Consider the following 22,881-nt stretch of genomic DNA (forward strand, 5'->3'; position numbering starts at 1 on the left):
GACTTGGGGGGTTCCACATTGTCAAGAATTTCATGTGTGTGATTGGAAATCATTTTGCAGACTCTGGTCTTACGGAGGTGTGGGCGGAGAGTTCCGTTTTTGGAGAGAATACAGCTCAAAATAACATGCAGGCCAAATCGTACAACCGGGCTATTCGTGCACACAAGCTAACATTTGAAGCTGTTTGGAAAACACTCTGGCCGACATTCATCGTATGGGCTAAAGATCACCAAGTAGAAGAAGTTGAGCTCCAAACATTATCAGTCCATGTCGTAGAAGCTTTGGAAGCACACAATGAGCGAGATGTGACCAGCAACAAAGTCAAAGCACTGAAAGACGCAGTTCAGCACTCCAGAATAACAAGACTGTTGGACGACTTCCAAGAGACACAACCACCCACTACCAGATTTTGGGTGACGTACATCAAAATGATCTCCATCTTGTTGCTGTTCCTGCGTGCAGAGAGAACTGGAAATTGGAACCTACATAAATCGTCCTTTGCTGCAATGTTACCCTGGTTTGCTCAGTATGACCACGCAAACTACACTCGCTGGGGGGCAGTTTATCTTGCTGACATTATGATCCTTGAAACAAGCCACCCCGATGTTCACCAGGAGTTCATGAATGGAAATTTTGTGGTCAAGACAACCAATAACACATTCAATCAGCTATCGACGGATCAAGCCTTAGAGCACGTCAACAAAGTCGGCAAAGTTGCCGGTGGTCTTGTAGGAATAACGAGATCAGAAGGAGCAAGAGATCAATGGTGCCTCACATTCAACGAACGGAGCAGAATAGTAGACGACACAAGCGCCATGTTGGACATGCATGCTACAGATGAAGACTACAACCCTTCTTATGTAAAAGAAGCCGGACCCTCAAGACTAAAGCGGGACAAGGAAGATGTTCAGAATATTGTCGACCAACTGAAGAAATTCGGCATTTTTCAACACCAAAATCTAGCTGTCGTTAGCCTGGCCACTCGAGATGTAGCTTCTCCTCAAATAACGGAATGTCTTCTGACAGCACATGCACAAGGGCAAGACAAATTGAAAGAATTTGTGGGCTTACGTCTCATCACGAAAAAAGTGGGATTCCATGACAAGCTCAGACAGTCGAAAAGCCTGACGCTGAAAAGCATGTATCAGGTCCAGAACAAAAATTCGACTCTGAAACAAAAACTCGTCAAAGCAGACCGTAACCTCTTTCAACGCTTGCTTGTTTCAAAAGAAGCTGGACGCGAGGTGGACCTGAAGGAAATCCTCAGCCATGAACTTTCGCCGGTTCCTCTATCACTTGCAGACACATCCGGAGCAATGCGATCCACAAACAAAGCAGCTCTCGGAAATATCCTTCAGACAAGAACAACTGTAGAGAAAGAGCCGCCGACAGCAAATCTGAAAACGTGTGTAATCATCGATGGCCAGGCACTTGTTCAAGCAATCGGCAAACCTGCAAATGCCCACAATTTTGGACAACTCGCAGACCGGTTCATAGCCTCTGTCTTCAGTCACTTCAGTGACACTTGCTCCAGAGTTGACGTTGTGTTTGATAGGTATGAAGCACATACCATCAAGGACACCACTCGGATTTTACGGACCGGGAAAACCCGGCCAATACGTCGCAAAGTGGACAACAGGGATGTGCCATTACCCGTCAACTGGAGGCAATTTATTGACCTCCCAGAAAACAAGCAAGACCTGGAACACTTTTTGAGCATGGAGCTCATTCGTCAAGCAAGGTCGACTCAACCGAATCGTGAAGTCGTGACATCTGGCGGATTCCATGACCGAACGGCGGTTGAGTCATCCCGTGGAATGGACGTCAACTCCCTCAAATCAAACCACGATGAAGCTGATACCAGAATATTGTTACACACCAAGTCTGTGACAGATCTTGGGTTTGAGCGTCTGATCATTTGTTCCAGGGACACAGACGTCCTTGTTCTCCTCGTTCACTTTGCCAGTGACTTATCTGGAGAGCTTTGGTTGCAAACGGGAACAGCGAAGCAACGGAGCTTTGTTGCTGTGCACGCTGTAGACCTTGATCCAGCTCCCCGCCACAATCTTCCAGCATTCCATGCCCTCTCGGGCTGCGACACAGTCAGTCAATTTTGTGGCATTGGCAAAACAATAGCATGGAAAACGTTCATCAAGAACTGTCCCTTATTGGACGGGCTCGGACGCGGCACACTTACTGAAAGAACACTGACAGATGTAGAGAGCTTCATCTGCAGACTGTATTCAAACAATGATAACAACACAAACATCAATGACGTGCGTTTCAAAATGTTCCTCAAAGGTCACAAAGAACCAGAGAAGTTGCCACCAACCCGATCTTCTCTGAAGCTGCATATCAAGCGAGCACACCATCAGTGTACAATTTGGCTCTCTTCACTGATCGCACAACCAGATATATCTTCCCCGGTGGGAAATGGATGGAACAAGGACGGTACAACTGGAAATATACTTCCTCATTTGATGAGTGATAAACCATTTCCAGAGGTTTACCTCAAGCTTACACAATGCCAGTGTAAGAATTGCGAATCTCACAGATGCAGTTGTCGTCTTAAGGAGCTAAGATGTACCGCTGGTTGTGGTTGCGCTGACGGAACGTGTCGGAATCCTTTGAACAGTGCCCAAGATGACTCGGACTACACCACCGAAGACTGATGTTAATATTATCCCAACACAGTTTTTTTTTGAAATCAAACGAACTTCATCAAAGTATGTCCGTACATTTGTACAAGCTCAATATAATGCATCAAGATGTAATTTTCTTAGATTTTCAGAGCATTTTTTCATGTTTGTCTCTCCATAGGGAAAGAAATAGATAAAATATCACTTACATCGTTTGAGGAAGATGTGTGTATTATTATAATATGTCCAAATACAGCAAATTTCATTGTTATCCTGTATAAATACAAAGTTGTGTAATTTTATTACAATCCGGAGTTTTCGGAGTTTTCGATAATGGCGGCCACTTTGTTTTGGCTGTATAATATTTAAAAAGGCCAAATTTGATGGGCATCCACTTGAAATATGTTCACTATGAACCACTTTAACAGTCTGACATGGATGCCAGCTCCTAACATTCCGTACTCCCTAAAGTGATTTCTAGGCCCCTTTTCAGATTTTGCCTCTAGTCTAAAATGGATGAAGATCTGAACAACCTTGCCTAACCATACCTGTGCTGCTGAGGTAGTTATGGTGTTGAAATGTTAACATCTGTCTTTAAGATTCTGTATAATAGTCTACTTGCCAAGCCTATAGAGCCCTCTTGTGAACCCGGAAATGTTGAGTACCCCAACGTTTTAAGTTAGAAATGTACAGCATCGGTCCCCAGCACTTAGAAACTGCCGGATGCTAACTTGCATATGTTGGGCAATTAGCAAAATTAGCATTAATAGCATTAACCCTATCAAACATAGGCCTGGGACACTGAAATTTCTGTTTCGCTCTATTGCTCCGTTTGAATGCTACAGGAAATCTCCCATCCACTCACCATAGAGACCGCGACCCTCCACCATATCATAAATGGCCAGGTGGCAGATGAAAAGGTGAATGTGCAAGATGTATTGAAGATCGGACAGGACATGAGCACACTGTTCTCTTCATCACTTCCTGAGAGATTTCATGCACCCATCTCAAATAAGGTGGTGACAATGACATTCACCAAAAAAAGAGTGAAGGTCAATGCGAAGATCATATGTGACCTTGAGGCGTTGTTTGCTCGGCTGCTGGTGGTGGGGAGCAAGAGAAGAATGGAGCTCTCTGCCCTCTTTGACTACGAGCTCGGCCCGGTCCCTGCATCCATCATCGATGAGTATGGATGCCTCAGGAAGGGTAACAAGTCTGTGATCGTCCAGCGTCTTGGAATCCTTGCCCCCAATCCCCACCCACCACATGTTGTACTCGTTGATGCATCGCAGCTCATCTACCACGTGGTGTGGCCATCGTCAGGCACTGTGGCTGACCTCGCAGCCAGCATGGGGCGCCGGCTTAATCGCTACATCACCGAAACATTTGTCATCTTTGACCGGTATGAGCAAGTCTCTGCCAAAGACCACGAGAGGCAGAGAAGAGCTGGGGAGAGCTCAACAGAGTACCGACTCTCACTGACAACCCCTCTACCTAGCCGCGACAAAGTGATGAAGAACAAGACAAACAAACGGAGACTGGGTGAGCTCCTGTGCACACACAGCATAGGAGATCACATCAAGATGGTCAGCAAAGCAGACAGTATTGTCACTCATGACAAGGCTGACGTCTCCCTCATCTCATACATGTTGAATGCAGCCAGCCGCGGAGCTGAAACTGTCCGCATTCTCAGCGACGACACTGATGTTTTCGTACTCATGGTCTATTGGTGCTGGAAGGTGGGTATCACATGTAACCTGCAGATGGAGAGATGGGATGGCACTATTCTCAACATCAATTCGACAGTAGAGAATCTCGGTGAGCAGTGTCGCTCCATCCTGGCTATGCATGCTCTCTCCGGATGTGACACCACCTCCTATCCCGCGGGGAAAGGGAAGGTGTCCGCACTCAAGGCCATGAGAGTAGTACCTGGCGACCTGCTTCACTTCATCGGAGAGGAGGGAGCTACTGATTTACAGATTACAGAGGCAGTGCGTGGTTTCTTCCTGGCTCTGTACAACGAGAGGGAGTCGGCATCTCTGAACGTCGCCAGATATGACATCTACCGAAAGCGCAAAACCCCCCCAGCACTGAAGACACTGCCTCCTACAGAGCGCAACGCTCTCCTCCATGGACGGCGTGCCCATCTACAGGTGCTGCTTTGGAAAGCAGCAGACTGCCCTGACCCACCAGCTGTGGACATAACAGAGTTTGGATGGAATAAGAAGGAAGGCGAGAAGGGAGAGGAAGTCATCATGCCCATCCTGGATGCAAGCCCCGTTGCTCCTCCTGCCGTGTTGGAAATGATCAGCTGTAGCTGCAAAGCTGGGTTAAAGCCCTGTTTAACAGCAAAGTGCAGCTGCGTAGCTGCAGGCCTGGCCTGTACCAGCTACTGCTTCTGCAAAGGCTCTGATAGTACATGTTGCAACACACTCACACACTCACAGCAAGAAGAGCAATATGACAATAATGTAGAGTCAGGAGTAGAAGATGAAGACGATGAGGATGAGTTTTATGATGAGGATATGCTTTATAACAGTGCAGAGTAGTAGAAGTGCAAGACGCTCTTTCTTGATGGAAGTTTTATGTTGTGTAACTAGTGCACATATTTTTCAGCTCTGATAATTTTGGGTATACTTGTGTTTTAATTTTGAGGATATTATTTACCCATAGTCATATTATTCTAGTTTGGTATGGTACTTGCCTTTGTTACCTCTAATACCTGTGAATAAAAGTGGAGCAATAGAGCGAAACAGAAAATTCAGTGTCCCAGGCCTATGTTTGATCGGGTTTTTTTTTTGTTTGTTTTTTTTTTTTTGTATACAAGATCGAGGCTCGTGAAAGAGCTAACATTAATCACACAAAAAGACAAACCGACACACAAAACACAAAAAACAAGGGGAGCGGTAGACAAGATGGGGAGAGAGGGGGAAGGACACAAAAGAGAGGGGGAAGGACACAAACACAACATTTGAGAGCAGGGACATCGGGAGGACTTGGGGGGAGGTGGGAGAGGATTAAAACATATGAACACTGCAAGGACTCTGGGGTGAATTACCGGGGGTAGAAAAGATCAAGGTTTTCGATGGGGGAAGATAAGAGATGGTGGTGAACAGCTGTTTTAAAGACCTGGAGGGAGGAGTGGGATTGAAGGGAGTGGGGGACTTTGTTCCAGAGGCGGGAGAAAAGGGGAATGAAAGAGTGAAGGTGAGCAGAGAGCCTAGACTTTGGCAGTTTAACCAGAAGAGGGTTGCAGGCAGATCTTGTGCGACCTGAAGGAATATTGGGGGGACAGAGCACAGAGAGAGCTGGGGGAGCAAGGCCGGAGAGGAGTCGGTAGAAGACAGAAAGACCACCAACCTGCCTGCGGTGAGTGAGTGAAAGGCCCTCGGCGTTGACTACATCGCAGGAGATTCCAATGATTCTGAAAGCTTTGGCCTCAACAGCGTGAAGCCGAGCAAGGTGTGAGGCAGGAGCACCAGCCCAGAGGGGGGAACAGTATTCCATTGAGCTGCGGATGAAAGCCTTGTATGTGGTGAGGAGCTCAGGTGTGCCAAGGAAGGACTTCGCACGACGGAGGATGCCCAGTCGGCGACTGGCTTTGGAGGCCAGCTTGGAAATGTGGTTTTCCCAAGAAAGATCATGGCAGATAGTGAGACCCAAAAGCTTGAGCGACAGAACTTCTTGGAGAGGATTGTTGAGAAAGTAGATGGGAGGGTTGTCCAGTCGGTCCTTTCAGAGAGACATTGTAAGAGTGTGAGATTTGTCAGGATTGAAAGACATGTTCCACTTGTTTGACCAGTCTGTGATTTTGTCCAGGTCTGCAGAGAGTGAGGAGGCTGCAGACTGCCGATCTGAGGGATGAGGAATGGAGCGACAGAGAGTAGAGTCGTCAGCAAAGAGATAGAGAGGATTTTCAAGAGAGTCAGAGAGATCATTGATGAAGACCAGAAAAGCACAGGGCCCAGAACACTACCTTGGGGAACTCCAGCCTGAACAGGAAGAGGAGATGAGAGAAACCCATTCAGGGCCACACGTTGACTACGACCAGAGAGGAAGTCCGCCAGCCATGCGTGGAGATTTCCATGGATACCAAAGGAGGAGAGTTTGGAGGGCAGAGCAGGGTGCCAGACCGTATCGAAGGCACGTGAAATGTCAAGGGAGACAGCTCTAATTTCCTGTTTGGCGTTGAGGACCTCCATCCATTGTTGAGAAAGCAGAAGCAGCATGTCCAGAGTAGAGTGACCAGGTCTGAAACCAAATTGATGATCAGAGATCAAGCCATTGGAGAAGAGGAAACATTTAATATCTGAAGCATTGATGGATTCCATGACTTTGCTGATAATTGGGAGAAGGCTGATTGGTCTGTAGTTGCTGGGATCTGTTTTTGCACCTTTTTTGTGCAAAGCGGTGATGTTGGCTGATTTCCAAGCAGATGGCAGATGACCTTGAGCAAAAGAGAGGGTGAATAGAACAGAAAGAGGGAGTGAAAGTGCAGAAGAACATGATTTTAGGACCCGTGGGCTGATGCCGTCAGGACCAGTTGCAGAATCAGAGTCGAGGGTTGCCAGAAACTTTTCCACCTTGTCAGGAGGAAAGGACACAGAGTCCAGGAGCAGCTGGGTACGACTGGGTACGGTGGGTACAGAGAGGGATGGGTTTGGGACACAAGATTTAGAGGCAAACACAGAGTTGAGGCATTCAGCTTTTTCACGTGCGGAGTCAGCCGTTAAGCCATTTGAGGTGAGGGAGGGGATGGAGAGGGAACAAACACCAGAAACAGATTTGACCAGATGCCACCAGGATTTGGAAGAGGGAGACAGATAAGAGAGTTCGGTCTTGAGAATGGTGAGATATTGTTTCCTGGCTCTCCTGAGGGTGGACACACACTTGTTTCGGGCTTTGTGAAAGGAAATGAGATTTCCTTCCGTTGGATTTGCTTTCCAGGAGACGAAAGCAAGTTGTTTCAGGGCAACAGCCTCACCACAAGATTCCGTGTACCATGGACGGGAGGAAGGGTATGACAACTGAAGACGAGATGGTATAAATCTGTGCATGAGAGAGAGCAATTTACTTTGAAAGAATTCCCAGGATGAGTTGATGTCAGAGGCGGTAGAGATGGGAGACCAGTCCAGATGATTGATGGCTGCTTGAAGACCGTGCCAGTTGGCCTGAGTGAAATGCCAGACTCGTCGACGCTGAGGAGGCTCTCTGAGAATGGTCAGAGAGATGTCCACTTTGACAAGCACATGATCAGATGAGCCGATTGGAGCAGAAGAAGAGCAGCAGACATTTTCAGGGAAGTTTGTCATAACCAAATCCAGAAGAGAAGATGCTCCGTTGACTGAGATCCGGGTCGGGAAATTGACAGATTGTGTCAGTCCCAGTGAGTCGCAGAAGTCCTTTGCTGAAGAGCCATGGCTGGTGAGAGAGGTACCCACACCCAGCCAACTGGCATGGTGACAATTGAAATCACCACATATGAGGAAGAGAGAGTTGGGATGGGTAGATAGAAGTTGGTCCATATTATCAGACAGTGAGATGTAGATGGAGTCATCGCTGATTGGTGGACGGTACAACACACATATGAACAAAAGGTGGGAGCGAAGGGGAAGCCGTAGCCAAAGGTATTCCTGGGGGTGAGGTGGAGAGAGGGCAGTGGAGGGCGAGTGAGGAAGAGAGTTTTTTATAAAGATAGCAACCCCACCTCCAGGACGAGGCTCAGGTCTATCATACCGGAGGAGGGAGTAACCTGGGAGAGATACCAAGGCATCAGAGACATCATGAAGGAGGAAAGTTTCTGTTAAGCAGATCACATCTGGTTTGTCAGAAGCAACCTGTATGGAGAGGTCAGTCAAGTTTGAGCGAAGGCCCCGGATGTTTGAGGTCCATACCGTTAATGAAGAGGAAGGGGGAGCATCGGGTCCAGAACAGGGGGTGGGAGGGGTAGGGTAAGATGTGGAAGAGGAGGAAGAGGTAGGGAGAGCTGTTGAAGGTGTGTCAGAGATTTCAGAATAGCTTGGAGAAAGGGAAGAATGGGGCGGACAAAAGGTTTGATGGAGATTGGGTGAGGCACAGTGAGGTGTTATTTGAGGAGGGGGAAGAGCAAGGCAGAAGGTTTGGGGAGATGAAGGTGAAAGTTGGAAGGAGGAAGAAGCAGGGAGGATGCTTTGAGGAGGAGGGGTGAGAGGAGAGTCTAGGAGGGGAGGAGCGAGGGAGAGTCTCGGAGGGGAGGGGTGTGGGGGGAGTTTAGGAGGGAGGGGAGGGAAGGGGCAAGGGGGGAGATTTGAAAGGGATGGGTGATGGGGAGGATTTGGAGGGGAGGGGTGAGATTGGATTTTGAAAAGTGTACGATTCATGGGAAACGAACATTTTTTGCAAAATGAGTTTGAGACCTTCGAGTCAAAAATACGTTTGAGGACACTGGAGGACGGATGGAGTTCTGGATAGTTTAGGGAATGTAGAAAGGAGGAACTGTAAGAGATGGTATTATATATATTTTTTGGAATGAATAGATTTGGTGAGCAAGACGAAAGCATCCTTTTGTAGGAAAAGAAGAAAAGGGTGTTATAATATATGAGAGAAAATAGTTGTTCAGGGGAGAGATTATACATTTCTAACCGCGTGATCGCGAACGAAGAACGAACGAACAAAAAGAACAAATAAACGAATAAGACCTGGGAAGGAAATAGTTTTTTTGGGGTTTTTTTTTGTTTTTGTTTTTTTTTGTGAGTACAGATATTAAACAAGGAGGTACGGGGTGAACGACTGGTACGAAACAGTGAACGAAAATAATTTCAGCGCATTCGACGAATCGCTGAGAGAAAAACAAACCACAAGGTCGGAGACGGTACGGTAGTCCAAGCCTACGAGTACTAGGCCGCAGAATACTCGATACCATTAACCGACGATTGTGTATACATGTACGAAAAATTAGCACCGAAAATTTTCCAAAAGATACGCTATAGGTACATACACCGAAAGATAGATACAGTCTCGACAAAAACACGATTGAGAAATATCACTTAGCTTCGAAAGCGTGAGCGCATAGAGCAGCTTCGAAAAGACGTGACCTCGCCGTGATCTCGCGAGACTTCCATCGTGACCTCGCCGAACGCCGATCAACCAGGGTTAATGCTATTAATGCTAATTTTGCAAATTGCCCAACATATGCAAGTTAGCATCCGGCAGTTTCTAAGTGCTGGGGACCCATACTGTACATTTCTAACTTAAAACTTTGGGGTACTCAACATTTCCGGGTTCACATTGCTGGCAAGTAGACTATAAGGGCAAACATGCATTGAAAAAGTTTTTTTATCTTTTATTTTTCATCCAGAGCCACTTGTTTTTACTGTATATTCAATAATTATCAATACAGTATATACAAAACAAGACACCGGATGCCAGTAGGCCCATCATTAACACCAGTGTTGCATCCCCAACCCCAACTCAATCCATGAGTACGCACACATTCCATGACACTACACGACCCACACTACAAACCAAAACCAACCCGACAACCACTCAATGGGAAGGAAGGAGGGGGAACAGCATGGAGAAGGCAGGAGTGAAGAGGTACATTACAAACAAGACGTCAACAATCACAACATTTGTGGATTTATTGTTATTTCTGTTTGGGGAAGAGGTGAAGTGAGGTGAGGTGGAGAGGAGGGCAGTTAGGTGAGATTTGCATTACAGACGTGACATCAATATCTCAAGAAACCTAAACTGTTCCACATGTACAGAATGATGCAGATCACTCAATTTTATTTGAGTATCCTTTCCACTACTGCTTACTTCCTTGTACCCATCTATTCCCATTACATCTAAATACCCAATTCCATTTTATATCTGCGTCCTCTTCTGTCCCTACTGTTACCACCTTCCCAGGAAGACCGTTCCTTCATACATTATTGACTTGTTACTGTATTAAGACTACTGTTATCACTACGCCTCTAGGTCTGTCGCTGTCCAACCCGGTGAAAAGGTTTCTTACGTCTGTTTTTATTAATGTCAAGCTATGAAGACTTTGTAAAATTTAAAAAATGGATTCCCTTCCCTTAGATAAAAGGACACCTGCCATGTAGGGACACTTTTGCTTGGATACATAAGTGTCTGTAAAAGACAGGAAGTATTGTGTTTTGCTTCTTCAAAAGAAAGGAGAATAAACATTTTCTTGTTTTCAGCTGTGATTTGTTCTCCAAATTGTATTTGTAAACTTTTTTTTATTGCTGTCTAAAATTTGTTTTGCTAAAATATCCAATGAATATGAGAATTTTGTTGCACGAACTTGAGTCACAGGAAAGATGCCAAAAGCCATACCAGAAGCCATATCAAGGGCCGTACCAGAAGTGTCTGTAAAAAGACAGGAAGTATTGTATTTTGCTTCTTCAAAAGAAGAACCACATTTAGAGGCCATTTTTCCCCGCAGAGCAGGGGTTGGCCTTTTTTGGGCACTGTGGTCCCCTTTTTTTTTGAGGCGATGTTTTATGGCTGGATGCCCTTCCTGCCGCCAACCCTGTTGGTTGCCTCTTGCAACACACAGGGAATTACCAGTGAACTGGTACTCAATTTGCCGACCTCGGAAGCATGACAGGCTGAGTCAACCCCTCTGGTGTTAATTCAGCGATCAACCAGGATTCGAACCCAGGATCCAAGGAATCCCAAGCTGGCACCCTAACCACTAAGCCAACATCAGGCTCTGCTTCTTCAAAAGAAAGGAGAATAAACATTTTCTTGTTTTCAGCTGTGATTTGTGCTCAAAATAGTATTTGTAAACTTTTTTTATTGCTGTCTAAAATTTGTTTTGCTCAAATATCCAATGAATATGAGAATTTTGTTGCATGAACTTGAGTCACAGGAAAGCTACCAAAATCCATACCAGAAGCACGGTCTTCAAAGTCAAAATGAGTGTCTTCTCGTACAGCATCAGGGGCCGTACCAGAAGCCGTACCAAAAGCCGCACCAGAAGCCATACCAGAAGCCATACCAAAAGCCATATGAGAAGCCACACCAGAAGCCGTACGAGAAGGCACACCAGTAGTTGCACCAAAAGCCATACCAGAAGCTGGTCCAGAAGCCATACCAAACGCTATAAGAGAAGACACACCAGAAGCCATACCAAAAGCTATACCAGAAGCCGTTCCAAAAGCACCAGAAGCCATATCAAAAGCCGCACCAGAAGCCGTATCAGAAGCCATACCAAAAGCTATACCAGAAACCGCACCAGAAGCCGTACAAAAAACACCAGATGCTGCACCAGAAGCCATACCAGAAGCTGCACCAGAAGCCATACCAGAAGCTGCACCAGAAGCTATACCAAAAGCTGCACCAGAAGCCATACGAGAAGTCGTTTTGCCCTTTGGACAATTCCTATTTAGTATATACAAAATCCAGGTGTTGAAAGCTTTTTATTCTTCTTCATTCCATTGCGGTCTCAAATAACTTGGCTTGGGTCAATACCGTCCATGATTTTCTCTTAGAACCTTTACATACCGTGCCAGTGACTTTCATCGGGTCCTGTTTAGTCATAAAACTTTTTACCTCTAAACATATAACATTCAATTGAAAGGAAGTTGTTCCTCGATCATAAACTGACGTTTGTAGACAGACGGACAGACAGACATAAGTGAACCAGTTGCTTTAAGCCCACTTTTTACACCTGCACAAGACATCTGTCCTAGTGGGGTTCCCAGACACTCAGTCATTTCAAATTGATGCAAAAGTTTCGTTTTCTGTACCAATTTGAAGATAAGGGCCTATATAACAATTTTGGTTCGAGTGTCAAGCACTCATATAAAAATTTTAAAATTTCGTTTTTTTTTTACTTATATGTTCGGACACAAAATAACATTTTTTCAAGTTTATATACTCATATAAACTCCTTTTTTTCGTCACGAATCTTCCCCATACCCACCTGCGTTGTCATCCGAAACTGAAATATCACACTTTGTCTTTATGGCCACTCTGTCATAAAGCCCAGATCGGTGGAATGTTGCAGTGATGGTTGTCCTTCTGGAAGTTTCTCCCAACTCCACACAGGATCTCTGGAGCTCAGCCAGAGTGACCATCGGGTTCTTGGTCACCTCTCTTACCAAGGCCCTTCTCCCCCGATTGCTCAGTTTGGCCCGAGCGGCCAGCTCTAGAAAGAGTCCTGGTTGTTCCAAACTTCTTCCATTTAAGAATTATGGAGGCCACTGTGCTCTTGGGAACCTTCAATGCAGCAGAGTTTTTTTGTGGGCTTCCCCAGATCTGTGCCTCGACACATCCTGTCTCTGAGCTCTGCAGGCAGTTCCTTCGACCTCATGGCTTGCTTTTTGCTCTGCTATGCATTGTCAGCGGTGAGACCTTATATAGACAGGTGTGTGCCTTTCCAAATCATGTCCAATCAATTGAATTTACCACAGGTGGACTCCAATCAAGGTGTAGAAACATCTCAAAGATGATCAATAGAAATGGGAGGCACCTGAGCTAAATTTCAAGTGTCATAGCAAAGGGTATGAATACTTATGTAAATGTGATATTTCAGTTGTTTTTTTTAAATAAATTTGCAAAACTTTCTAAAATCCTGTTTTCTCTTTGTCATTATGGGGTACTGAGTGTAGATTGATGAGGGAAAAAATGAATTTAAACGATTTCAGCATAAGGCTGCAACATAAAATGTGAAAAAAGTGAAGGGGTCTGAATACTTTCTGAATGCACTGTATGTATGGTCGATTTGTTAGCCACTTTCTTATTAAAACTATTGTTCAAGGAGTTATTCAAGCAATTGTATAAGCAGTTACTCACCACCATATTGTAGCACAGTTAAAAGATAAATAAAAATGTCTATATCATTGGGTCCGAGTATAATTGTCTAGTTGATTTTTAAAAAACATGTTTCAGCTTACCGGGCCTATGACCCTTGGTCTTTTTTTGTGGATATGCGCCGATACCGGCAGAATTCTCGCTTATATGGGCAATATGCTTGAAATACAAGTTGCTACTCCTGATCCTGAATCCATACATACCTCGTATGTTCAGATCGGATCATCCAATCAAAAGTTTTAACAGTTTCCATATTTCGCATAGGCCGGTGGGGGGTCGGGAACCCCCACGTCCCCAGAAGCCCCATTTTTGATCTGAGTGCTTGACACTCGAACCAAAATTGTGCTATAGGCCCTTACCTTCAAATTGGTACTGAAAACGAAACTTTTGCATCAATTTGAAATGAAAAGAAATGAAATTAAATTGAAATTAAATGGAATGAAATAAAATTAATTAATTAAAAATGAAACGAAATTACCCCCACTATCCAGGCCGTGTGGCTCTTTGAGCTAATAATGAGACAGTTATCCTTATATATGGAAAACACGGTCCGTCCGTGAAGCCGTGTAACTATATTTCTATTAATTACGTACTATTGGAATGTACCTTCTAAAATATTCAACCCTTTAGACTGCTAAAACCCCTTTGTCCTTTAAAGATCCTTTTATACCCCTAAAGACTCCATAAACCCTTAAGACCCACAAAACCCTGAAGACCCTTTATGATTCCCAAGATCCCTAAAGACACCAAAAATCCTAAAACCCCCTAAGACCATGAATACCCTTAAGGCCATTTAGACCCGAAAGACCTTTAAGACCCCTTCAGACTCCGAAGACCCCTGAGGCCCTTAAATACCCTTTAGAGCCTTTAAAATGCTTTAGACCCCTAAAAACTTTAGACCCCTTAAGACCCCTCAGATATCTAAGACGCTTAAGACCCCTCAGATCCTTAAGACCTCAAGACTCTTGAGACCCCTTTTACATTTAAGACACTTTAGATCGCTTCATCCTTTGGATCTTTTATACCCTTTAGACCCCTAGAAAATTTACACCCCCCCCCCTCCCACCCCACCCCCTAAAGTCACTTTTGACCGCTTAGACCTTAACACCATTTAGACCCCTTACAACCTTCAGACAGATGAGACAGCTTGGACCCTTGACCATTTATAGCTTTAGACCACTTGAACCTTTTAAAGACCATTTTTACATGCTCGAGAGATTAGACCCTTTCGACCCCTAAGACACTAACTACTTTAGAGTCTTAGACCATATAGAATTCAGAGTCTTAGACCATCTAGAACATTTAAAGGCGCACACCTCACACACTTCTGTAGTCTTTTTGCAAAACACAGACTATACTTTTTTGCAGCAAGTGATGCACATACTCGACCCACCCTGGTGGTGCTATTCTGCTGGTAGGAAAATAAAATTTAAAAACTCCTGAAGAAGTTACTTTTGACCACCATAAAGTACACGCAGAATGCAATACTTGGCACATTTTATTTGTGTTTCGAAATATTTCTTTTTATCTTATTTATCCAAAGCAATAGCATGGAAGCTAGCTGCCATGATATAGTGTTGTTTGTTTAAGCTTTTGGTGCAGTTTTCCAACAGTTTAACTTCACAGGCATTCCCACTGAGAGTTTCAGGATAATGCTTTGATGAAGAACCAGCAGGATAAGGAGAAATATTCCTACAGGATCAGTTGTATTTCTCCCGTGTATCGTTTGTTTATAATGCACACAGCTGGTGAATATGAACAGGGTGGAATACTTTCATGATTGTCTTTTCATGTCGGAAGCCAAAGTTACTCTCGACTGGAGGATGCTCGGAGTGGAAGGGCATGCAATAAATTCCAGAATTGCAAAGGAAACGCTTGGATTTTTGATATGCTGCTAACGATGAGTCAAAAAGTCTGCAGAACTGAGTAAAAAAAATTGAGTTTCAATAAAGTGAAAGAACATGTCAAATTTTAAGCAATGAGAAGTACTCGATGTGATTGCTATCAATTGTTTTTAATTTTTGCATACGTATGCGGAAAAGGCCATTCTGCAGAATTCTCCAGGAGTTTCCATGCAGACAGGCAGTCTTGTCCACAACTGGCCATGGTCCATAAATGTCGTCACATAAACGTAAACCCATAGGGCAAAGCCGTCTAGACCAGTGTTTGTCCGTCTGTATGTATGTCCCCTCAAACGTGTACCAATCAGAGCTGAGGATCTGGTCACATGACAGGGTGATGTGATTACGTCTGATGTCATTACGGCGGTACGGCGGCTGACTCTCCACACTCCACCTTTTTGATGTCTATGCCGTTCATGCCGAACATATCGTCGAACCTGTCATATATCACAATCGCCATGCTCTACCTTTACGTTTTTCATTCAGTGTGAAACGCAAACAAACAGATTGTTAAAATCACCATCAAATATCGAAAGCATCAATGTTATGTATCTTTCAACAAAACGGTACGTACCCAACCCTTGTGGGGTATAATTTAGATTACAGTAGATCTTCCCTCCGTTCTGTAAGTAAAACTTAGCTCACGGATGTCGGGATTCCTCCAAATTTCTTTGTTTAATGTTATGAACAGCATGAGCGACTGTTTAAAAAGCTAATCATGTGTGTTTGTGGTTTATAATATTTTACAAGCCTGGCTACGCCGCTGTTAGATTTTCGTTCTTGTTTTTAATAGCTATTACTGGACAAGAAATGTTTTCACAGCCATTCCTGGCTCCACCAGAAATTACTGGGAATCAATGAATCATACTAAAATTAGAATGTCCTGTGATGAAGCTGAGTCTTTGGGCCCTATCACTTCACCATAGCAGACAGGTCGGTGTTCTCTGTCTTCTAGCTCCTTCTTTCTGATCTTGCACACTCTCCTCTTTTTGTACTTTGCCCACCCCCCCCCCCCCCCCTCCTCCTCCAGGTTTCTGCAGGGCACACGGTCCACCATCAACCCCCTTCTGGTTAAACTACCTAAATCCAGAATCACTGCTCACCGACACTCATTTGTTCCTTCTTTTCCCCACCTGTTTTAATAAACTTCCACATTCTATTCAATCTCATTCTTCCCTCGAGATCTTCAAGACAGCTGTTCAACACCATCTCAGATCATCCTCAATTCTACCATCATTACCCCCCCCCCCCCCCCCACCCCATTCCCAACCTCCACTCGACACCAATCCCCCCTCCTTACAAATTTCCAGTTTTCCCTCCTGAGAGTTTCCTTCTGTATCCATCTTGTCCACCCCATGCATCCTATCCAGCCTGTCATTCCTCCCCACACCCATTGTTTGTCTAAGTCTCCCTCTATCTTGGCCTTCAACTCTGCTCTTGGTGTTTTTCCCCCTTTCCCAACTGTTCCTTTTGCCCTGATCCATTCAGTGTACTAGTGAAACCTCTTCCAAAAGCCTCGACTATGTATATAGAAAATAGCAAATACAACACGTCGCTTAGCTGACAGGAATATTAAGCGAGCAGAGGGGGAGGAGGGGGGAGAGAGAGAAAAAGGGGGAGGGAGAAGAACAGGGGTGAGATACCAATCAAAGATTGGGGGGAAAGAGAGAGAGGAGGGACGGGGGAGCGAGGATTAGGGGAAGTGGGGAGGGGAAGGGGGTGTTCTGGAGTGGAATTTTAGGAGGGGGGTTCAACTTGCATTTCGTAGGGGGACTTTAGGGGAAGGGGGGGGGACGTATTCTGGAACTGGAACTCTCCGAGGTGAAGGTTGCATTTTTAACTTTTGTCAGATTTAACTAAGACAATGGAACACACGTTTATATATGTACATACTTCGTTTACTTTAACATGGTTTATTTTTTTAAATGACAACCGCTGTTAAAAAGTCATTTACACAGCTGTTGACTGTATCACCATGACATACAAGCATCTATTGATAAGGAACAACTGGTTTGGTGAGAGATTAGCAATGTATACAGCGATTTGTAGGTATGAAGATCAGCGATTAGTGATCAAAGATGTATACAGCGATTCGTAGGTATGAAGCTCTATCATACAGAACCCATTTCAACCTGTTCCAAGGCAATGCATTTTTGATTTGGCTGAAACAAAATGGTGGATTAAGAACACTGTGAGGTGAATGTGGGCTGACCAAGGGTAAGTCTGTTTTTGGTTTTAATTTAACTAGTACACCCGCTCACTAAGGGAGTGGCAAGAAGGGTCATTCCTCTTTGGGGTCTATAGATTACAGTCGATCTATGGTCGGATCTCAAGAACATTGGGTGTGTGTTCATTCACCAAGTTTCTTGTGGAGAGATCGCCAAGTGGTTTAAACATTCGAGCAAGCACTCCATTCAAAACTGGTAAGGAACGGCTGGCTTGGCAAGCGCTAGCTAGCTGCTTGGTAAATGAGCACATCCCGGTCTTCCTCCCTTTCAGTTTCCTATTAAACAGCAGGAGCGAGTTTCAAAAGTTTGCTACGAAAAATGCCACGATAGTGGCAGAAAGGGCCATATTACCGTTTTTTCGATTGCATAAACACTAAAATCAAAAGTATTACACAATTATCAAAACCTTACACTCAAGGAGCAAAACATCGGCCCAGATTTGCACCACTATAAGCACAATGTCAGCCTCACACTTTTTGCAAAACAATACACACAGTGATTTGCGAAACACTAAACACACTTGTATACATTACTACATTAGACACAGAAGTATATCATGATGTCACTTCCTTGCAATTCCAAAGCACTGACTGTCAAATTACCACACCTATGAGCCAATTGGTTAAACACAGCCAGCAGGTGCGCACACAAATGATTGCTTAATTGTAGACACACCAATCAGGTTTAAGCACTATAAAAATGCAGCAGGTGAGTTCACCTGTCTTCAACCAAAATGGAAGGAGTCAGAAGAAGAAGAGTGAGGGTGACAGGGGGAATCCACGGAGGAGGAGAAGGAGGTAGAGGAAGAGGAAGACCTGAAGCAGGAGGAGAACGTGCTCAAAGAAGAAGAGGACCAAATTTATCAAATGAAATTCGCGCAACACTAGTTGACCATGTCGTGAACCACGGATTGGCGCTGAGGGAGGCTGGACTAAGAGTTCAGCCAAATCTTAGCAGATATACAGTGGCATCTGTCATTAGGACATTTCGACAAGAAAACAGGTAAACTAAAATCTGTCGACAGTTTACAGTAATCAGCTGCTTATTGCATGCACCATATCAGCACTTTTGATACCCCTTCCTGTGACATTTACAGTAGGTTACATGTATTTTTTTCTACATAGGATTGAGGGTCGAGAACGACAAGGAGGAAGGGGGCCCATGTTCACGCAAGAACAAGAGAGAGAGATCATAAACATGGTTTTGGCCAATAATGCTATCAGGCGCAGAGAAATTCAAGCCAACATTATCGGTGACCATGCCATTTTCAATAATGTCCATCAGGTCTCTCGGTCAACACTGGCACGCATCCTGAAAAGACATCAGGTTCAAATGAAACAAGTTTATCGAGTGCCTTTTGAGCGGAATTCAGAGAGGGTCAAACAGCTGCGGCATGAGTATGTGGAGGTATGTATTGTTCACTTTAGCACTGTGATGTTGCATACTGCACACGTAACCTTTTTACATGTAAATGTACTGTATACTAGATCTATGCTGAACTGCACAATCTTGTCTTTCACTGTATTTCAGAGAGTTTTACAGATGGATGCTGAGGAAATCCCGCATGACTCCATATACATAGATGAGGCAGGGTTCAACCTCACAAAAGCAAGAAGGAGAGGCAGAAATATCATTGGCCACAGGGCTATAATCAATGTCCCAGGGCAACATCACCCTTTGCGCTGCCATTACACAGACTGGGGTCCTCCTCCGTCAAGCCAGTATGCGCCCTTACAACACACCTCACATTCTCACATTTTTGGACCGATTGCACAGCATCGTCACAGCAGTAAACCAAGTGCACCAGATGCAATACATTGTCGTCTGGGACAATGTGTCATTCCACCGCTCTCCTCTGGTCCAGAACTGGTTTCAACACCATCCACAGTTTACAGTACTATACCTTCCACCATACTCTCCGTTTCTAAACCCAATCGAAGAGTTTTTCTCGGCATGGCGGTGGAGGGTTTACGATCTCCGGCCCCAGGCTCAGGTACCCCTCATTCAGGCCATGGAGGAGGCCTGTGACCAAATCGACGCCGCAGCTGTGCAAGGATGAATTCGACATTCGAGACGGTTCTTCCCACGTTGTCTTGCCAATGAGGATGTCGCCTGTGATGTTGATGAAATTCTCTGGCCAGATCCAGCTAGGCGAAGAGATAATGTCTGGTATTTTCTGTACTGTATTTTCAGTTTTTTCAGATTTTTTTTTCCTTTTTACTGTAATTGTAACCTGTACTGGATACAGTATTTTATGTTTGTCTGATATTTGCTGAGCTTACAGTGTTATGCACACTACTGTAGTAGCATGAAAACTGGGACATGTTTTGTTGTGATTCTCCATGTTGACATGTTGACTGATTTGGGTATATAGAGAGAAATAAATTATATTTTCATCAGTCTGCAGCATTGGTCTTGTGTAGTGTTTGGTGAATTTATTGTATATTTGCACTTTCTCTGTGTACTTCACTTACAGTACTCTAATCACTGAGAAGTAGAATTGCTGAAAGTGTTTTAGGTTAGCAACAGCAGTGTGTAACTGGTTCAAACAGAATTAAGTCATATGAAACGTGTGTGTTTCATATGGTAACAAAATATGGTTTTTATAAATTAGTGTATAGTTTTTACAAGAGTGTTTCATTTTGCAAAGGATCTGAGGTGTTCTGCTACTTGTGTGTGTGGTTGTGTGAATTGTGTGTAGTGTTTTGACAAAATGGGCCCTGTTTTCAAAATCGTGTTTAAGCAATCGAAAAAAACTGTAACCCAACCCTTGTGGGGAATATACAGTCATGTGAAAAAGTAAGTACACCCCATGTAAAGTTTTGACTTTTTCAACATATTTCAACATACAGCTATTTGATCTTCATTTCAACAATATTGATAGACTAGCAGAAGTACCCGGCATTGCCGGGCGGGGAGGGGAGGGGAGGGGAGAAGAGGGGGGGAGGGGAGAAGAGGGGGGGAGGGGAGAAGAGGGGGGGAGGGGAGAAGAGGGGGAGGGGGAGGGGGAGAGGTGGAGAAGAGAGGGGAGGGGGAGAGGGGAGAAGAGGGGGGAGGGGGAAAGGGGAGGGGGGAAAGGGAGGGGGAGGGGAGGGGGAAGGGGGAAAGGGGAGGGGGGAAAGGGAGGGGGAGGGGAGAAGGGGTAGGGTGGAGGGGGGAGGGAGGGGGAGGACGGAGGGTGAAGGGAGGGGGAGGACGGACGGGGGAGGGGGAAGGGGGAGGGCCAGTCAACAATGACATTGCAGTTCTCATGGTCGGAGAGCAGCACAACAATCGCGACATCATCCTGCATCTTCGAAAGAGCACGAAGCGGATTTTGGAGACTCACCGATCCTGTGACCCACGCCCTCCAGTACCGGCGTTGCCGGGCGGGGGAAGGGAGACCCGCACATTCCCAACCCGTACATTCGCCCTCTCGACTCAAGCTCGTATTCGATTCGTATTCGAAATCGAAAGGGGAAATCCTTCGTATTCGAATTCGTAAACACGAAATATGAATTAAAATTTAATTCATATCGCACAAAATCGACACAAAACACAGTCGCATAAAGGTGAAAAAACGCAATGGCTTTTCGCCCTGAATTACGTGCAAACGTGTGACGTGTGACGGGATGGAACATCACGTGATTGCTCTGAGCGAATCAGCGAGCTGCTCGCACTGGCGGAGATTAGCGGGTACTTCGCTGAAATGCGCTGAGGTAAATATGAATAAAAAATATGGATCTCGTCAAATATTGTTTCGGCCATGTTCGTCCCAGGCTCAATGGCCATGTCTATGCCAAATATCAAGCATGTGAGCCTCTCCGTTTCGGAGTCTATCGGTAACATTACACACACACACACACACACACACACACACACACACACACACACACACACACACACACACACAAACTGTGTTTTATATATATAGATAAAGGTGATATAATATAACAAATATCATGAAACATTTACATTTTGTAGTCAATTGTATAATTTAAATAAACATAAATGCAAATTTCGCATGTGGAAAAAGTAAGTACACCCTTGGCTCTAATAGGTGGTATTGCCCCCTTTGGCAGAAACAACCTCAAGTAGGCGTTTCTTACAACTGTCTACCAGTCTCTGACATCGACTGGGAGAAATTTTTGCCCACTTCTCCTTGCAGAATTATTTCAGCTGTGCGATGTTTGAGGGGTTTCTTGCATGCACAGCTCGTTTCAAATCCCCCCACAACATCTCGATGGGATTTAGATCCGGGCTTTGACTTGGCCATTCCAGAACCCTCCATTTCTTTCTTTTCAGCCATTCCTTGGTGGATTTACTGGTATGTTTAGGGTCATTGTCATGTTGCAAGGTCCACCTTCGGTTGAGCTTCAACTTTCCGACAGATGGCCTCACATTATCCTCAAGCACCCTCTGGTACAATGAAGAATTCATAGTGGATCTATGATGGTGAGCTGCCCAGGCCCTGATGCAGCAAAGCTGCCCCAAACCATAATATTTCCACCATCATGCATGCACGATCATGATACAGTTGGTATCAGGTTCTTGTGGTCAAATGCTGTCTTTGGTTTTCGCCAAACATGTCTTCTGGTACTGTGGCCAAATAGCTCTACCTTTGACTCATCTGTCCAGAGCACATTGTTCCAGAAGTGCTGGTCTTTGCCTAAGTGTTTATTGGCAAACTTTAGTCTTGCCCTGATGTTCTTTCTGGACAGCAAAGGTTTCCTCCTGGCACACCTCCCATGTAGATCAAATTTGTGCAGCCTCTTTCTAATGGTAGACTCGTGCACTTTGACATCAACAGTGGCAAGAGCTACCTGTAGGTCCCGTGATGACATTCTGGGGTTCTTAGAGACTTCTTTCAGCATCTTGTGGTCTGCTCCCGGGCTGAACTTGCTGGGGCAGCCTGGCCTGAACAAGTTGGCAGTTGTTTGGAATCTTCTCCACTTGTAGATGATCTTCCAGAAAGCCGAATGATTGATTTCAAATTGTTTGGAGATCTTTTTAAATCCCTTCCCAGACTTGTCGGCATCTTTAACCTTCTTCCTGAAGGCCTCAGAGAGCTCTTTTGATCTAGGCATGGTGACGCCGCACACTTCAACAACAAAGAGCAAACCAAACTAAATGTCTGAGGTTTAAATAAGACTGGTTCCTCCAAGATCCTCTCTAATGATGTTATAATCATTTGCACATGAGCTGGTGCACCTGATTCTAATTTTAGGTATTTGAAGTAGTGATAAATGTAGAGGTGTACTTACTTTTTCCACATGCGAAATTTGCATTTATGTTTATTTAAATTATACAATGGACTACAAAATGTAA

The 22,881-nt window shown here is 44.7% G+C and overlaps 1 protein-coding gene across 1 annotated transcript; it reads left to right on the forward strand.

Annotated features, from left to right (window-relative positions):
• The first annotated feature begins 18,245 nt into the window (after window positions 1-18,245).
• On the forward strand, window positions 18,246-19,602 carry LOC144891624 (uncharacterized). The gene is made up of 3 exons (XM_078775261.1): window positions 18,246-18,576; window positions 18,699-18,981; window positions 19,105-19,602. Exons 1-3 carry the CDS (start codon window positions 18,308-18,310, stop codon window positions 19,600-19,602), a joined length of 1,050 nt encoding a protein of 349 aa, XP_078631387.1. The 5' UTR covers window positions 18,246-18,307.
• Window positions 19,603-22,881: the final 3,279 nt, after the last annotated feature.

This window comes from Myxine glutinosa, chromosome 4, assembly GCF_964187855.1.
Source record: "Myxine glutinosa chromosome 4, kmMyxGlut1.1, whole genome shotgun sequence".
NCBI classification, from domain to species: domain Eukaryota; kingdom Metazoa; phylum Chordata; class Myxini; order Myxiniformes; family Myxinidae; genus Myxine; species Myxine glutinosa.